The 18,392-nt window shown below is 41.7% G+C and overlaps 1 protein-coding gene across 1 annotated transcript in view; it reads left to right on the top strand.

Moving 5' to 3' along the window:
- LOC122814353 (protein mab-21-like 3) overlaps positions 1-18,392 on the top strand; it is a 129,271-nt gene that overhangs the window by 86,453 nt on the left and 24,426 nt on the right. The window contains exon 3 of the mRNA XM_044086938.1: positions 14,804-15,032. Coding sequence (XP_043942873.1) covers positions 14,804-15,032 — 229 coding nt within the window. The remainder of the gene's footprint in view (positions 1-14,803; positions 15,033-18,392) is intronic.

Below are 18,392 nucleotides of genomic sequence, written 5' to 3'. Positions count from 1 at the left end.
TTTACAATATCAGTGTTGGGTGCAGGGACATTTGACCGGACTCGCTCTTGTGTGTGTGCTTTCTTTAGTTTTCAAACACTTGCAGGGGTGTGGACATTTAGACTGCTCAGCAGTCGGACACGCCCCCTGCTTTCTTACACGGTCCGTGTAAGACATAGCGTTGAGTCAGCGTGCCCTCATGCATATTCATGGCATGCTGACGTCATACCGTTCAACTGCAGCCTCCGAGTAAGACTTATTAAGTCTTACACGGAGGATTCATGAATCCGGGGGAGTGTGTTACTACTTCACTGGTCTTTAAATTTATTTTCAAACCCCAGCATGAGAACTCACAGAAAAATACTGTGCAACCAGAGTGACATCTGGTGATTTCTTAGTGCCAAACCACACAATCTATTGTGATCTGTCTCACAAGTATACTAAAATTGGGTGGTTCTGCCACTGAACTTTGAAACCCAGCATGATATCTGACATGAGTACACTAAACAGGTCTGGTACCAGCATTAGACACTGCTACTTAATGTGACCTAACATGAATATTCTAAACAGGACTAGTCTGTGTACTAAACCAGGTAAACCAGTATAATATTAGATAAAGATACATTAAACAAACTTGTTACTGCAAGGAACTCTGTAATCCAATCTGATATCACACACAGATATATTAAACTGGACTGGTGCCAGCACTGATTTCTGTAACCCACTGTGATGTCTGACACATACATACTAAACAGGACTAATACACACACTGAACCCTGTAACCCAGTGTGATATCTGACAGACACATACTAAACGGGACTAATACACACACTGAACCCTGTGACCCTGTGTGATATCTGACACACACATACTAAACATGACCAGTCTCAGCACTGAACTCTGTGTGATACCTAACATGAATATACTAAACGTAACCAGCTCCAGCACTGAACCCTGTGACCCAGTGTGATATCTGGCACACACATACTAAACTACAAGCACTGAACCCTGTAACCCAGTGTGATACCTGACATGAATATACTAAACATTACCAGTCCCAGCAATGAACCCTGTAACCCAGTGAGATATCTGACACACATATACAAAATATGACATGTCCCAGCACTGTACACTGCAAATCAGTGTGATATCTGACACTGATATATTAAGGACCAGTCCTTACACTGAACTCCTGCACATTATAGCTCAGTGTAAAACAGGTCCCAGCAAAAAATTCTGTAGCCCACTATTTTATTTATTTTCCATTTGTTTACTGGGTTAGTATGACTGGACAAAAAGTGACCATTTTCAGCAGAGCCTGGGGAGAAAAGCTCCAGATACATAGTAAAAAATTATAAAAAATAATAATAAAAAATTATATAAACATAGCTATTTTGTACAAAGAGCATAGAACATATAAAAAGAGTAAAATCAGAGTTTTACAAATAATGCAGCATACAGTGGTTAGAATATTGAGAAACAAATACAATATTATACAACAAATATACAATTGCTTGAACAAATTCAAAAAGAAGTTTCCATGGCCAAACAGGGTCATAAACTATAAATCATAACTATAAAGGAGGCCTAAACACCTGGTTCACAGTACTATGCACTTAGTGAAACTACACAGTACAACTGTGATCTAGGGTTGTTGAAAGTCAGGAACAGGCGAAATTAGTCTGGTTCTGTACAGGAAAATATCCAAGTTTGGAATAGGAGATCCTTTAGTCGGGATTTGAAAGTATGTTTACTATTTAGACATCTAATGTCAGGAGGAAGAAAGTTTCAAGGCCTTAGCAACTGCACAGGAATAAAGAGATTGGCCTGAGCTATGTAAACAATTAGCAACAGTTAGTAGGGCAGTATTTGAAGATCTTAGTTGGTGAGCAGTATTATGGAAGGTGAGTAGACCAGAAAGGGCAGGTATTTTACTTGGTTGGTATAGGAGGTGATGGGTCAGGAGAAGTGTATTGTATTTTAGCGGGTTAGGGAGTTCTAACCATCCTAGTTGTCTTAGGGAGAGGCAATGGTTAGAATGAAACTTAGCATTGGTTGCAAATTTTGAGATTTTACTGTCGCAGGTAGATAGTTTCAGAAGGTCAGATTTGTTTAGGTTAGTTAGAACTGGGGAAGTGTATAGTAAGGTGGAGAGTAGATGGGTACGAGAGAGAGTGATTCGGGATTCCTGTGTGAGGAAGCTGTTGCAGCAGTAGAGTGAACCTAGTTTTTTATGAACTTTGGCAATTGTTAGTGCTATATGTTTGTCGAATTGTAGGTTTTGGTCAATAGCTGCACCTAGTAGGTTGCTTGGGTTACTGGTGTGATATGGGTATTGTTGGAGGATGTTATTGAGAATGGTAAGGCGGGGATGAAAGTTTTGGCTGGGTGGAAGATCATGAGTTGAGTCTTAGATGAGTTTAGTATGAGTTGTGAGGAATTTAGCCATTTTTCTATAGTAGTGAAAGTCTCCTGGGTTCTATCATGGAGTAATTGTAGAGAGAGGGGCTGAGCAAATAAGGGTGGTGTCATCAGCATACTGTACTATATTAGTTTGTTCGGTAGCCAAGAGGAGGTCATTGGTAAAGATGGACTATAGTAAGGGACCAAGAATGGATCCTTGTGGAACACCCTGCCCCACTGGGAGGAGAGGCGAGGGGGGAGAGTTATGCCATGTAATGCCTTGTTGCCAGAGGGACAGATAATTTTTAAACCACAGCAGAGAAAAGTTATCCAGATTGAGCTCAGAGAGAGTTGATAGTAATTTGCAGTGGGATACCATGTCAAATTCCTTTGACAGGTCTAGGAAGACAACAGATACTAAGTTACCAAGATTTCTTTGTTGGTTGACATGGTCAGTAAAGGATATAAGGGCAGAGGTGGTACTATGGTTTGGCTGAAATCCATGTTGGGAATTTGCTAGTAGCTTATATTGAAGAAGATGATTCAGTAGTTGGGTGTGTACACATTTTTCTAACATTTTTGATAGGGGAGATAGTAATTATCACCCCATAGCAATACTAAGTTCTGTCGAGCAACCACCTTTGTACAGGGGAATGATGCAAGACATTTTCCAGAGAGAGGGGACAGTGTGCTCAGCTATGGATCTATTGAGGAGTAAGGAAATAGGGTAGGAGATGCCAGAGGCGGCAATCCTGAGGTAATCAGCAGGGAGTTTATCAGTATCGAAAGTGGTGAGTTTCAATTTGGCAAGGTATTTATGAATTAGGTGAGTTGGAACTGGTTTAAGAGAGAATTGGGTGTTGGTCTTATGGTAACAGTTTTGTATTTTGGGGGGTATTTTTAGTAGATGTGGGGAAATTGTAGAATAACTTTTGGATGGAGGACGTGAAATAGTAATTAAACTGGGTAGCAATACCATTGTTATCACCTTCAATGTTAGAGTTTGAGCTGGTGATTTTGCCTGGTTGGAGAATGTGGTTGATTGCGGACCAAAATTTTTGTGGATTGTTGTAGTGAGCTTTTTTGTAGCTGGATATAATTTTTTTTATTACATATTTGTTTTTTTGTTTTGTTTCTGAGGTCTAGGACGTATTGTCGATTTGTACTTGTTTTGTTGGTATGCCAGGTTGCCCAAACTATGTCTCATTGTCTGAGTAGTGATCTTGTGTCCTTTGAGATCCAGGGGGCTGGGTTGGTTTTAGTACGAATTATACATTATGGGGCCATAAGATTAAGGATATCTAAGAAGGTAGTATAAGAGGTGACCAATTTATTGTTTTTTAAGGTGTTGATGAAATGGTCTGGTAGGAAATTTTTGGAACTATGGATAGAAAGTAGTATGGGGGGTTTATGGGTTTTGTGTGCTGTCTTAGTATGAATGTCAGTAGGTGATCACTGAGGGAGTCGGGTAACGTACCAGATATGTTGGGAGATGAAGGCTTGTTGGTTAGGATCCAGTCTAATATGGATTCCTTTCTGGTGAATTTGTCTATATGGGTGGGTGTTTAAATATGTTGTGTGAAGTTAAATAGGCTTAAGTGGTACGGGGGGGGGGGTGCCGTGATAGAGGCCCAATCACTGTTGAAGTCCCCAGGATAAGTGTCTCCTGAGGGAGGGCGGGTGGTGGAAGTCCAATGTAAAATGGACTCTAGAGTGGCACTATTGTCACCTGGTGGTAAGTAGACACCTATAATGTTGTGTTGTTTCTGCTGGTTTAATTTTATATTTGCAAACAAGGTTTCTGCATAGCCGAAAGTGGGGATATCTTTACATATTTGTTGGAGAGTAAAGTTGTGCCTGTAAAGTAGGGCAATGCCCCCACCTCTTTTAGCTATTTAAGCATATCTAAGGATGTTGTAGCCATGAGGGGCTATGGTGGTATCTTTGATGTGGAGCTTGAGCCAGACTTGGTTTGGAGTACAATTTCAGGGTTATAGAAGGATACAGACATGTAGCTCTTCTATTTTATTCATGATGCGGATGTTTATACTGAGTATTAAGAGTTCAGAGGGTTTTTGCTTGCGAGGGATATAAGGTCTATGTAGGTTTGTAGTGGTGGGTGTAGTAGTGGAGGGGCCTGGGTTAGGGTGGATGTCACCACTGAGTGCAAGTTGGTTAGTAGCAGTGGTCAGTGTGTGTAGGTAACTGGTGGTCACATTATAAATGAGTAAACTGGGCAGTTTTTATAATTAATTTCATTGTAGGTGAGCTTGGTGAGCTCAAAGGGGGTGTGGTTGAAGATGGTAGGTGAAATTTATGTGTGATTATGGTGGTGAGTGTTTGAAAAGGTTAGTGTGGGAGTTTAGGTGATTGTGCTTAGTGATAGTGGAGTGGTAGGAAGTTAAAATGTAGCCTAGAGAGAAGAGACCTGCCAAGAAAACAGAAGGTGCAAGCATGGTGAGAGTTGAAGGGGGGGGGGGTGGTAGTATATGTGGAGTTACGTTATCTGATTTGGGAGTTATTAGAGGGAGAAAGGATAGTGTGATGTGGCAGAGCACCACAGAACAAATTAAAGAGCAGGTGGTGAAAGGAAAGAGAGGGGGAAGTGGTTGGAGGATGATGCAACAGGTTAGTGGGAGGTGTTAGGGAAGTCAGGTGATTCTGGTTATGAATAAATTTGGGTATAGGAGGGGCGGGTGGGATAAAGGGGCAAGGAGGAGAGCAAAGTGAGCCCAAGCAATAGCGAGGGCGAACAGAGCAGCCTGATTCAACTCCACAAGGTAAGGAACTCAGCAAAGAACTGAAACAGTGATCTAGAGTAGGTAAGTACTGGTTAAAGTGCAATTATATTTAACTGTGACTGGCAACACCACTGTGACTTTTATGGGCAGCCAGTAGCTAACAGTAAATCAGGAGGAAAGACAGGGTCGACTATTAATTATGGGATGCTGTTAAATTTATGTCAGATGCAAAGAAAAACGGGGGTTCTAAGGCAGGCCTTAGCATCCGTGCACACTAATCCCTCAGAACAAGTAAGATACTTTAATGAAAAACCAATACCTACAGGTTTTATTAACTAGTGCAGCTCTGTAGTGGAAGATGGTGGGGCAGGTAGTAGACCGCAACAACTTCTGATCGCAGAATACAGTCCCAAGGGAGAGGCAAAGCAGCAGAGTTATATTTTCTGTAAAATATGCAGCAGGTATATTTAAACACTGTAAAAGAGAGCAGAGATATAGGCATTAGAGCAAGGTGAGTACAACCTCTGCAAATGGGGAGTAGGCAGTATTAAATACTGGGTAACAAATGCATAGACTTAGACTAGTCATGCAACAGTGGAAATGAAAACAGTATTTAGCCCTCTTTTATCAATGGTACATTAATGAATATTAAAAACACACCAACGTAGTTCCAATTACAGAGTTGCTCACCAGAAATGCCTAGCAGTAGCTTGGTAATGCATTAGAAAGTGATTATATTTCTTAGTATCGTGTTCAACAGTATTTCAGCATCATATAGCTCTGTTATAGATGTAAAAGATTCATATTTTCAAATACAGGCATTAGTTAGAGGTGGTAACTTATTGGCATAATTCCAAACTCATTTTAGGTTAAAATGGTTCACAAAAAACATTACAGCAGCTATACAGTAACAGAAATATCAGGCAAAAAGTTAATACAACACTAGTAGTCTTCTGCAGGGTCACCACATAAACAGTACATGAGTAGCTTCTGCTACAAGTCAAAAACTAGATGATATTGCAGTTATATTCAGCAAATTAGGTTCTACAATTGAATTTCAGTACTTACAGAGAGAAGCAGGAGGTGCATGGAACACCAGGACAAAGCAGTTACCAGGATTCAAAAAATGGCTCCCAAGCAGGTGGGATAAGTGTTTTTAAAAACTATGATCAGGTGATGGGTGTGGGTGGGATAAGCTCTGATCAGGTGATGGGTAGGGGTGGTACAGAGGAGTACTGGTGGTGAGAGTATGAGCTGCACACCAATCCCACTCCAAAGGTAAGGAACTCAGCAAAGAACTGAAACGGTGAACGAGAGTAGGTAAGGTACTAGTTAAAGTGCGATTATATTTAACTGTGACTGGCAACACCACCGCGACTTTTATGGGCATTAGCTAACAGTAAATCAGGAGGACAGTCAGGGTTGACTGTTAATTACGGGATGTTGCTAATTTTAAGCCAGTTGCAAAGAAAAAGGGGTGGTCTATGTCAAGCCTTAGTGCCCATGGACACTACTCCCTCAGAACAAGTAAGATACTTTAATGAAAAACCAACACCTGCAGGTTTTAGTAACTGGTGCAGCTCTGTAGTGGAAGATTGTGGGGCAGGTATAGATCGCAGCAGCTTCAGATTGCAGAGTACAGTCCCGAGGGAGAGGCAAAGCAGCAGAGTTATATTTTCAGTAAAAAAGGTAGCGGGTATATTTAAACAAGGTTTTAATAACTAGTGCAGCTCTGTAGTGGAAGATGGCAGGGCAGGTAGCAGACCACTGTAGTTTCAGATCGCAGAGTACAGTCCCGAGGGAGAGGCAAAGCAGCAGAGTTATATTTTCAGTAAAAAATACAACAGGTATATTTAAACAAGACCGAAGCAGGAGGTGCATGGAACGCCAGGACAGAGCAGTTATAAGGATTCAAAAAATCTATGATATCTGACACAAATATACTAAACATGACCAGTTACAGCAATGAACCCTGTAACTCACTGAGATATCTGACACACATATACTAAATATGACAGCTCCCAGCACTGTATACTCCAAACCAGTGTGATATCTGACACAAATATACTAAGGACCAGCCCTTACACTGACCTCCTGCACATTATAATTTAGTGCGAGATCTGATATAAATATACTAAGTAAAATTGGTTACAGCACCAAATCCTGTAACCCAAGGTGATATGTTTTATGAGCATACTAAACTGGACTGGTCCCACCACTAACCAGTGTAACATTGTGTCATATCTGAATCATCTTTAATAATTGGGACTGATACCAGTAGTGAACCCAAAGGCCCAGTGGACTATCTGATATAAATATACTTAACAGGACTGGTCTCAGTATTGAACTATGTAATCCACTGTGATATCTAATACAAATATACTAAACCAGATGGGTCCCAGCAGTGACAGTGTATCCTGTGGCTCTCCATTGTTTACTGATTTTTTCTCCAGCTACTTCATCTCTAACACTTGCATCTCTATTTATGAGCAAATAACCATTTTCTAATCCATTTTGTCATTTTGGTTTGCAACCAGTGCACACTAATTTTCTTACCAAGCTCCTGTGGGAGACAGTACCACAGACCTTGCTGAAGGTCAAATAGTCCACATGCAAGAAAGCCCATTTGTTCAACTCAAGAGTATGACACCATTATACAAATGAATAACAACAGATGGGATTGGCCTCTACAGTATGAAGGCGTGTGGTATACTGTGTGACATAAAATTAGCATTAGAGAACCCCTCCAGCCTATCACATGGAATCATTTCCATGATTTTGCCTAGAATAGATGGGAGACTAATGGCTTATAATGCCAAAGTACTTCTTAGACTCTTGCAAAAGAAACACTGTTACTGATCTTTAGTTTTTTAGCTCTACTGTGGAGGGACTATTTTAGCACTGGTGACACAGTTCATATGGAGTTTATCTCTTACCTCTCAGAGACCCCTGACTTTATTTGTTATTTCTTTTGTATCCAGTATTCTGACCTTCAATTTGTCCTGTCCACACCTACTACATCTTCCTATCCTGGCATTCTGCCTTGCCACCACACTTTTGTCAATGCAAAGGTGAAGAATTCTGCCTCATCTCCAGCATTTCTCAGGTTTCTTATGCTTGTAACAAACTGACCTACTACTTACTGTGATATTCTTCATTGTAGCTGAAAATGTTATTTTATTAACCCCTCTTCCCACTATCCATCTTTTTCTTCATCTGTCTGTCCATCTTATTCTGTAGGGATACCTCCGCAGGCTGAATGGCCTTTATTGGCTGTTTTGAGCTATCCACATAGGTGTTTCTCTCATCCTGTTTTCTGCTTCTCATCTTTCTGTAAACTTTGCACTTTTCATTAATAACCTGTAGTCCCTCACTCTGCAACCACGATAGTTGTCTTTTCTTCAGATACTTGTTTCATCTCCTGGTAAATAGTTTAATTTCCTTCCTTCTTGCACAGGACAGCTTCCAACTGACTACTATCATATAATCCTAGATCTGTTCCTATGGCACATCCCAACATCTCAATAGTAGCCCAGGATTAGTGAATCACACACAGTGCCATTTACCACTATTTGCCAACAAATCTCACTTTAACTGGTGTCATTCCCACTACCAAGTGACAGACATTCTACATCCTGGTTTAGTGTTGTACATTCCCTGAGACCAGCTTTCTCCTGCCAAGGCTACCATGGGCCTTATAGTTAGAATAGTCACAAAAATAAAACCTTAATCCACACAGAAAAGTCTGCACAAACATAGGTTCATAGGTTCATAGGTTCATACCAGGCTATCTGCCCAAGGGCATTTATAAGCCTAGCCCATAGTTATGTGGCTTTTGCCACCCCTTTAGTTTGAATAAAAACTATGCCTATCATTTTGCTGTGCCTCTGTCAAGCAGTGACACTGAAGTAATCCCTGGGGTATATCTGCAATCTCCCATCCATTGGTCAAGATTCCTCTTGAACAAGGCCAGAGAGGTGCTCTGCCTCACATGTGCAGGGATTTTGTTCCACAGCATAGAGAGTCTCTGGGTGATGAATCTGTCCCTCCAGCACCTTCTATTTATAACCGTGTCAAGGTTTAAGTCTCCCGCCCTTGTGGTTCTGAGGGATCTAGATTTTTTGAGGTGAAGCATATTCATCAAATCTGGGTTTGACATGGCCTTATATGTCAGGCACAGGTCACCTCTGAGCAAGCGGTATGAGACTGAATAGAGCTGGAGTTCTTTCAGTCGGGCAGCATAAGACATATTTTTGAGACCCTTTATCCTTTTGGTGAGGAACTTTTGGGGCCTTTCAAGCTGCAGCAGGTGTCTGGTCAGATACATTCGAGCGGGGCATTGTGCTCAATCATAGGTCTAATGAGTGATGTGTACAGGCCGTCGATGCCCTCCCTTGCTCTAGCTGTGCATCCCTTCATGATCAGGTGGGTGATATAGAAGGTTTTCCTAACTACTTTAGCAACATGAGTGTCAAGCGAGGCTACTGTCAACCTGGGTCCCCAGATCTCTGATGACTTTTCTGTGCTCAGTGGATTGCCACCTATATGGTAGCTAGGGTAACCTTGTTTTTCCCGAAGGGTATGACTATGCATTTTTTGGCGTTTAACTTCAGGCCATGGCTCTGGCACCAGTTATCTGTTTCTGTGAGGCCCTTCTGGAGGATATCTGTGTCAGATGTGTTTTCGACTATGGCGCCCAGTTTGCAGTCATCTGCAAACTTTGTCAGCCATAACCCTCCTGTGTTTGCTTGTACTTCAGAAAAGTAGATGCCGAACAAGAGTGGACCCAGGACTGAGCCCTGTGGGACACCACTTGTGACAGGCTTTGAGTCTGACATGGCTCCAGCAACTCTGACCCTGTGGGTTCTGTCACTTAGCCAGTTTGCAACCCATCTTGTGATGTATGGGTTTACATTCAAGCTGATGAGTTTTTCGATGATACCTGAGTGGGGTATTGTGTGAAGGCCTTTGCCAGGTCGAGGTAGGCTGTATGGACTGCCTTTCCCTCATCAATGGCCTTGGTGACTGTCTCGAAAAAAGTTAACCAAGTTTAAGAGGCAGGATCTGCCTTTGACAAAGCCAAACTGAGTTGGATCCAAAGTCTGCAAGTTCCCTATGTCTTTATTTATGAGTTCCATTATGATCCTCTCCATGGCTTTGCAGATAAGGCTTGTCAAGCTAATGGGCGGTAATTTCCAGGGTCTGTGGAGGCACCGCCCTTATGAAGTGGGACCACAGTCGCGTGCGCCACTCCTTGAGTGCGTATCCTGAGGTGAGGCTAAGATTAAACAGCTGTCCTAACTGTGGGTTTAATTCCTCGTTGAGTTCATGAAGCACACAGCCGAGGACACCATCCAGTCCCATGGATGCTGTGTTTTGCCTTAGTGAGGGCAGTTCTCACCTGGGCGTTGGAGATGTTTGGGGGCTACAATCCTCTGGAATAGATATCTCTCCTTTTCTGGGGGAGGGGGGAGTTTGCACTGAACCTGTCAGCCAGTATGTTGGCAATGTGTGTAGGTTCAGTAATTTTCACATCATTTTGAACTAATTCTGAGCATATCTGGGAGTTTCCTCCTAGGTTTCTAACATAGCTAAAGAAGGCCTTATGATTCTCTTTAGAGTCCTTGGCGATTTTTCTCTCAAAATTTGCCTTGGATGATTTTATGAGAGCTCTTAGTTTTTACTTATAATGATCAAAGGTGTCTTACCTTTCAAGGATTTTGCTCTATCTTGTAGTAGCTTCCTCCTTTTGTTGTAGAGCTTGTTTATGGCTGGGGTCCACCAGACTGGGCGCTTGCCTTTGGTACAGAGAGTCTTAGTTTTGTTTGGGATTGCCTGATCCATGCAGTCCTGTAGGTGGTGGTAGAAGGCATTTGTAAGTGATTCAGCGGTTTGAGTAATGTTTACCACTGGCTCAGGAGCCTTAAAGGAGACCACACTAGTTTTTAGAAGTGTGAAATCGGCTTTTGAGAAGTTTTTCACTGTGGTCTTTTTGTTTCAGGTGGGGCGGGATGAGGACCTCCAGCGAGATTAGTTTATGATCTGATCTCACCAGTGAGAGGTATACTTCCGGTGTTGAACATTTTGATCCCATGTTCGTGATGATGAGATCAAGTATGTTTTCTCCTCTTGTGGGGATGGTGACTAGTTGTTCCATGGCATTTGAGTTTATGAACTCCAGGAATCTTTGGGTTAGAGTGTTAGGGCTTGAGTAGTGTTCCCAGTCTATATTAGGGTAGTTGAAGTCACCTAGTATGATGGTGTTTGGAGATACATTTATCCCCTCCAATGTTTTCAGGAAGGCCATGTGAGGTTCCTGAGTTTGAGAGGGTGGCCTGTAACATGCTACAAATTGCAGAGCAGTCTTGCCTATGGTTAATTGCACCTGGATGGTCTCCGATGCATCATGCGTTGCCACCAACCTTGAGGTGTGGGTGTCCTTTATGAATATGGACACCCCCCCTCCTTTCTTGGTGTTGTCCGGATTTTGGGGCCAGAGCATGATATGAGGTGAAACCTGTTAGTGCTGGGGTGCTCTCAGGAGCCTTGAACCAGGTTTCTGTCACAGCACAGACATCGATGTTCTCCATATTGAGAAGGGCCTCGAGTGCGTGCATCTTGGGATTGAGACTTCTGGCATTGAGCAGCATTACCCTTAGTTTTTTTCCTTTTTGGTGTTCTAGGGTGGTAGGTTTAGAATTTGAGCCTTGCCTAAAAAGGCACTATGGGGGTGGCAAGAGCCTTTGCCAGTATCCGGAAGCCCAGGGGTGACAGGTGCAAGCCGTCCCTTGCGAAGCAGTGTGTCTTGTCCAGCATGTCATCCCAGGCAGACAGACATTGGATCCCCTTTGAATGACACCAGAATTTAAGCCAATTATTAAAGCTGATCATCTTATCACTGTATTGTGGCATCATTCTAGGTGAAGGTAGGATACTGCTCAAGGTCAGAGTCATACCTGCCTGGGCTACATAATCAGAGAGCTCCTCGATGTCCCTTTTCATGTAGTCCAAGGAGGTCGGTCTCAGATCGTTGACACCAGCGTGGACAATGACTGAGTCGTGCTTGTACCTGCTGTTGAGAGACCTGAGTGCTTGCGTTATGTGGCGGATTCTAGCGCCCGACAGGCAGCTTACTGTGACCTTCTCTTTACTCAGTCTGGTGGCGGGCGTCAGTGTGTCTGACTATGGAATCACCAATGACAAGTGTGTCTGGCATTTTGTTTGGCCTTAAGGGCTGTGACTGTTTGACACTCTGACTGTGTGGTCTATGTGTTGCATGTGTTGGGTCGTGAGGTGGTAGTTGTTTGGGTGTCTGCTTTGGTGGCCTCTGCTGTTTTGGTAAATTTTTGATCAGAGCCTCCGAGTATGTCTTTGTCTGAGTATGTGTATGATTTGAAGTTGTGATGGTACCATGTGTGACTGGGTATGTATTGTGTGTGGTTACCTTCTCCTCCTGTCTGGTCTTGCCAGTCCTATGTTGAGAGAGCTCAGCCTCCAGTTTGGCCGTATAGTTGCATCTCTCGCATGTATTTGTGTTTTGTGGGAGAAGGAGAGGATTGTCTGTGTACATCAGGCAGTTGTAACATTGCCTCAATATTCCCAGGTTCACCAGTTGAGCTGGAGAGGACACTAGCAACTGATCCCTCAACATACTAGAAGTAGTAGATAAAGAGACTTTCAAAGGACTCCGGGGGAAGTGGGTTTTAGGCTGGTGGGGTACTATCTATAATAAGAGTGCTTTATCAAGGTGCAAGTACTGTAGGAGTAAGTGCTAGGCTTTACAGATAGAGAATAGTCTACTTGGGAATCAAGTAGAGATGAACTTTTCAGTTATAGAATATGCTGGTTAGATCAGCAGTACAGCTCGAGGAAGGTAGTTTTAAGGGAAAATTGGAAGAGTGGAATTTAGATGGCCCAAATAGTTTAACCTTGTTTAACCGCTGCTCTTGTGTGCAACAGTGGTAACTCAGCTAAATCCAGCTACGTGCGTTTAGCGTGTTTTATAACAGGGGCTGAAGGAGCTAGGAATTGGCCCAAACGACCAATGGACTACTAGTTTCTGGCTGAAACTTCACCAAATCAGACAAAAGGCTCAGTGCTTCCCACTCCCACTGGTAAGAAAAGAAACTTCCCTCCTTCCTAATAAGGCAATGGATCAGTAACAGGAACTAAAAACAAAGCCCAGGGATCAGCAACTCTGAAACTGGACTACTCCAGTTCAGTAAGGCAGGAAAACAAGAGATTTTTTGTTTTTTTACAGAGACATGGAAAAAACAGACAGTAAATGCTATAAATGATGTAAATCGGCTAGCGCACTTTAGTGTGTAGCCTACAGAAACAATTTGCAACAATTAGTAACTTAAAGTGCAATAAACAGTGTAAAATGCAGAAATCACTTAAATTAGCAATAAAACAGGCGAAATGCAGTCGCTAGCTTAAATAACAGTAGGAAAGCCACAAAAAATACTTATATCTGGTAGAAAGTCACTCTTTTAGCTCTCTGCTGCTTGGATCACTCTGCAGGCCACCACGAGGATCTGTGCTGAGTTGGTACAAGCTGGAAAACGCATGTTTAGCGTGTTTTATAGCAGGGGGCTGAAAGGAGCTAGGAATTGGCCCAAAACAACCAATGGACTACTAGTTTCTGGCTGAAACTTCACCAAATTGGACAGAAAGGCCGCTCAGTGCTTCCCACTCCCACTGGTAAGCAAAGAAACTTCCCTCCCTCCTAATAAGGCAATGGATCAGTAACAGGAACTAAAAACAAAGCCCAGGGATCAGCAACTCTGAAACTGGACTACTCTAGTTCAGTAAGGCAGGAAAACAAGAGATTTTTTTTGTTTTATTACAGAGACAAGGAAAAAAACAGACAGTAAATGCTATAAATGCTGTAAATCGGCTAGCGCACTTTAGTGTGTAGCCTACAGAAACAATTTGCAACAATTAGTAACTTAAAGTGCAATAGGGCGGCCACGGTGGTGCAGTGGGTAGCATTGCTGCCTCACAGCAAGAAGTTCTCCGGTTCGATCCTCGGCTGGGGTGCCTTCTGTGCGGAGTCTGCATGTCCTCCCTGTGGTCGCGTGGGTTTCCTCCGGGTGCTCCGGTTTCCTCCCACATCCCAAAGACATGCTGCAGGTGGATTGGACACTCTAAATTGGCCCTAGGTGTGCGTGTGAGTGTGCCTTCTGTGGAAGGTTGGGCGCCGGGCTGGCAACTCGACACCGTAAAACTCCACTGCCATTCAATGTGCGGACAGGTGATCCGCTGTGGCGACCCCTAAACGGGAAAAAGCCGAAAGAAGAAGAAGAAGTAACTTAAAGTGCAATAAACAGTGTAAAATGCAGAAATCACTTAAAGTAGCAGTAAAACAGGCAAAATGCAGTCGCTAGCTTAAATAACAGTGGGAAAGCCACAAAAAATACTTATATCTGGTAGAAAGTCACTCTTTTAGCTCTCTGCTGCTTGGATCACTCTGCAGGCCACCACGAGGATCTGTGCTGAGTTGGTACAAGCTGGTTATGTGATTAAATGCATCAACAAGTACAAATTAAGTCACAAGAAAGGGATAGATGCATTATGACAATTGTAACAGGATGTATTTTAGTAGACCCTGCTTTTATGGTATGTACTTTCACAGGAACAATAAATACTAATGCCTTATTTCTGTCTTCATTCAAAAGATTGCATTACAGTTTGTAACCATTATCAAGGTACACCAGCTTTGACTCTTATTGTGCAGCAAGGTAACACCGAGACAAATGTTGATCTTGTGCCATTCATCAAGGATCCATATAACTACTGGCACTTAGAATGGCCTAGGGAAGGATCCACGTGGCCATCTGCGGAAAAGATTGATGAGTGCAAAATGATGGGTGTGGATCTTGTAGCCAAAGAAACTGTATTCTGGAGGTGAGTTATGTCTTTTTTTTTTTTAATTTTTGATTGCCTCTTGTAACTTCATTTTACTGTCTCCTACTCCTCCAGATTTGCTCTGGTATGTTTGGGGCTGGTTGTAGATCCTAGCAGCATCTTGCGGGTACAGCCATCTGAGCTTTCACCCAGGGTTTTTTTTTTCTTTATTTGCCCTACCCTACCTTCCATGCTCATTGCTTTACATTCAAGGGTAGCTCTCATCATTGAACCACACTTCTTTTAAGGGAGCCCTCCCACCCCAGATGAGCACGTACATCCCTCCTTGCTGGTCCATCAGTCACCCAAGCTGGTAATCAAACCCAAGTTGATTCGGTCATAGACAGAACTTTATCCCCATATGCCACTACAGCAGCCTTAGTTGACTTATGTCTTAAAACGAAATACAGATACTTGGAAATGACTTCTGTACATTCTAAGGAAAGTAAAACTAAAGAGAAAGCGATAAAGTTTGTTGATGTTTTTCATCTGCTTTTATTTATGGCCTTCTGAACTCAGTAGACTACAGATGCTAGGATGAGACAATAGAGGTAAAGAATCCAGCTAGTTCAGCTTTTTTTTTTTAATGAAATACTTTGGTATGCATCAATTCATAGTTAATAGCATGATGGATTAGTGGTAAAAGTTCTCCCTTACAACTTTTAGTGTCTGTGGTTCAGCCCTGACCTCTGACTACTCTCTATGCAGCAGCTCACAACAATGTTCTCTAGCCACCTCCCAAATGCATGCAGCATTGACTTTTCTAAAGTTGTCTATATTTATATTTGCCCTTGTGGCTGAAAAGGGACAGAGAAGTGTAAATTACTTAACATGTAACTAAGTAAGTAAGTAAATAATAAATAAAATAAATAAATAAATAAGAAAGGAGCTGGTGCGTAACAGAAGCTACTGCTTTTTTTTTCTCTCAGCCTTCCTAAAGACATGGCCCTTTAACAATAATAATGATTCTCAGGTGTAAAGTTCTAGCAATTTTATTTATTGTTATCATGGTCTTGTAAGCAGAAGAAGAATAACTTCCTCTGGATTTCTTCAGTGTAATTGTAGTACATAATCACATGACATATATCACATGATCTGAGAGAGGGGTAAAAGGATGACCTGTGAGCCCCACATATTACACCCACAGCTTTGCATGAATATAACATGTTAACATATGCTGAGGTATCAAAAAGTAATTTGCATGCCTTCTAGAACTAGGGTGATTAAGTCACAGGTGAAATCTAAACAACCACCTTGACACATACAAATGAGTCACAAGGCCATAGACTGTAAAGCATCCATTACCATGATATCCATGAGCAGACCTCTCAACCTCTTAGCACAATAAATCTGGACAAAGCCCAAAATAATGGGGAGACAAAGGACTAAAATAGGGGCAAACTTTAAATATTGCTCTTATAAACGTAAAGTTGCTAGAATAACAGATGGTGGGCTAGCATGCATTTTCTGAAAGATGTGAAGTGTAAAACTCAAACATCTGTTCTTATTTAGTGATTTCAATCCTCAATGATTTGCCAGAAAAACAGAAATTTTATGAACAACAGACCAAAAATATGAGGCAAAATTCTGGGTATTCAGCGAAAATCTAGGCAGCTGAAATGTATTTCCATGAATATAAGTAGAAATTACCTAGTAATTGGTGACTCCATTGTTAAGCACACTGCCTTCATATGTACAAGGCTAGACAGGGATATGGTGACATATATTTGTCTCTCCAGCATCCAGATGTGTTAAATTTCGAGGGCTAAGCTGGGCAGATATGAATATGGCCTAGTGGTATCCCATGTAGGTGCGATGATTTCATCACTCAACTCTGAGAGACATACAAAGAGACATATCACATCTTGATATGTATGAGTCAAATGTAGGAAATACTCTTGTCTTGAGTGGAATCTAATCTTCGCAGATAACAATGTCTAAATACAAAGATAAATTAATTGGCTTAAACAACTAGCTAAGTAGTTGGTCATTCTAGAGGGGTCTGGTATGTGTCTGCTTGGGATGAGTTGGTAGACAGACCAATTTGATTCACAAGGGATGGCATGCACTTCTCATTCCATTGCTTCTACTTGTTGGCCAAAGCCCTTCCTGCCCTTGTAATGCCTTTTTTTAAACAAAGAACAGCTACTGGATGTCCCAGCATAGCAGATAAAATTACAGCAGTTTCTAATTTTGACTATTACAGGGCTGTTCTTTTCAATTCTAGAAGTTTCAGTAACAGATTATCTGGTACTGAGGCTCTCCTGTTGCAACTTGAGCACAAATATGTCTGTGCTGTAACTGAGAACTAGTTTAATTACAAATATATCACTCCCTCCTTATCTAAGTTTAGCACTTAGCATACCTTCAGGACATATAAACTGTGGGGGCATTCCCACATCTGTCAGGAACCATATAAATTCTAAGCAGATTCCCTGAAACCCACAAACAGAACTCACTGAACTCCAGTTTACCCTAAACAAAACAAATGACCAGTTTATTTCCTACTTTAGAATTCCTTCTGTGTCCTCAAACAACCACAAGAGATTTCTATATGTACTCTCTGAACCACTCAAAATAAATAATACTTTTATAATAAGTGATTTTAACAATCCATCAATAGACTGATTAACCTGTACCTCACAAGCTGGTTGTGCCCAAAGATTCCTGGACTTATAAAAATGACAATTCCCTAGAACAAATAGTAAAGCATCCCACTAAAGGGAAGAACATTGTAGAACCTGTACTTACCAACAGAGACCCCCACATGTGCCACTCCAATAGTATCACTGTCCCTGGTTAAATCTGATAAATTAATAACCTTTTCTAGTCTCAAATACCCCTGCAGTGAATAATTTATAATTTAGGCACTTAAAATGAGCAAACCTACTCAAGCTCTTTGATGAATTCTCTAAATTTCCTTGAAATATCTCCAGTGTCTATGCACTCTCAGCAGGTGCTTATACAAGGGAGTTCTACACCAACCTACACAAGTGTATACATATATCCATTCCAGCTAGCACCAAATGTAATAGGAAGTTTAAAAGCAAAGCACCTTGTTGGCCCACCAGTGCAAGTAAACTTATTAACAAAACAAAAAAAACTTCTGCAGTCTTTCAACAAATTCTACCTGCATTAAAGACACAGAAAGATCAGCAAAGAACTACATGTGACCCTTGGGAACATATAAGCAAAACATGAACTGAAACGAGTATCTGAAGCTATGGATAACTATTAATCCTTCTTTAATCACTTCAGAAAGTTAAGAAATAACACCCAGCAGTGTACTGAACTTATCCAAAATGGTATCACCTGACGATGAACCTAGACATAACTAATATATCTGCAGATGAATGTAGT

Source organism: Protopterus annectens, chromosome 10.part0, assembly GCF_019279795.1.
Source record: "Protopterus annectens isolate FY-2018-M chromosome 10.part0, PAN1.0, whole genome shotgun sequence".
In the NCBI taxonomy this organism is placed as follows: Eukaryota; Metazoa; Chordata; order Ceratodontiformes; family Protopteridae; genus Protopterus; species Protopterus annectens.
Note: the sequence above shows the minus strand (reverse complement) of the source record. Positions and strands in the feature narration are given on the sequence as shown.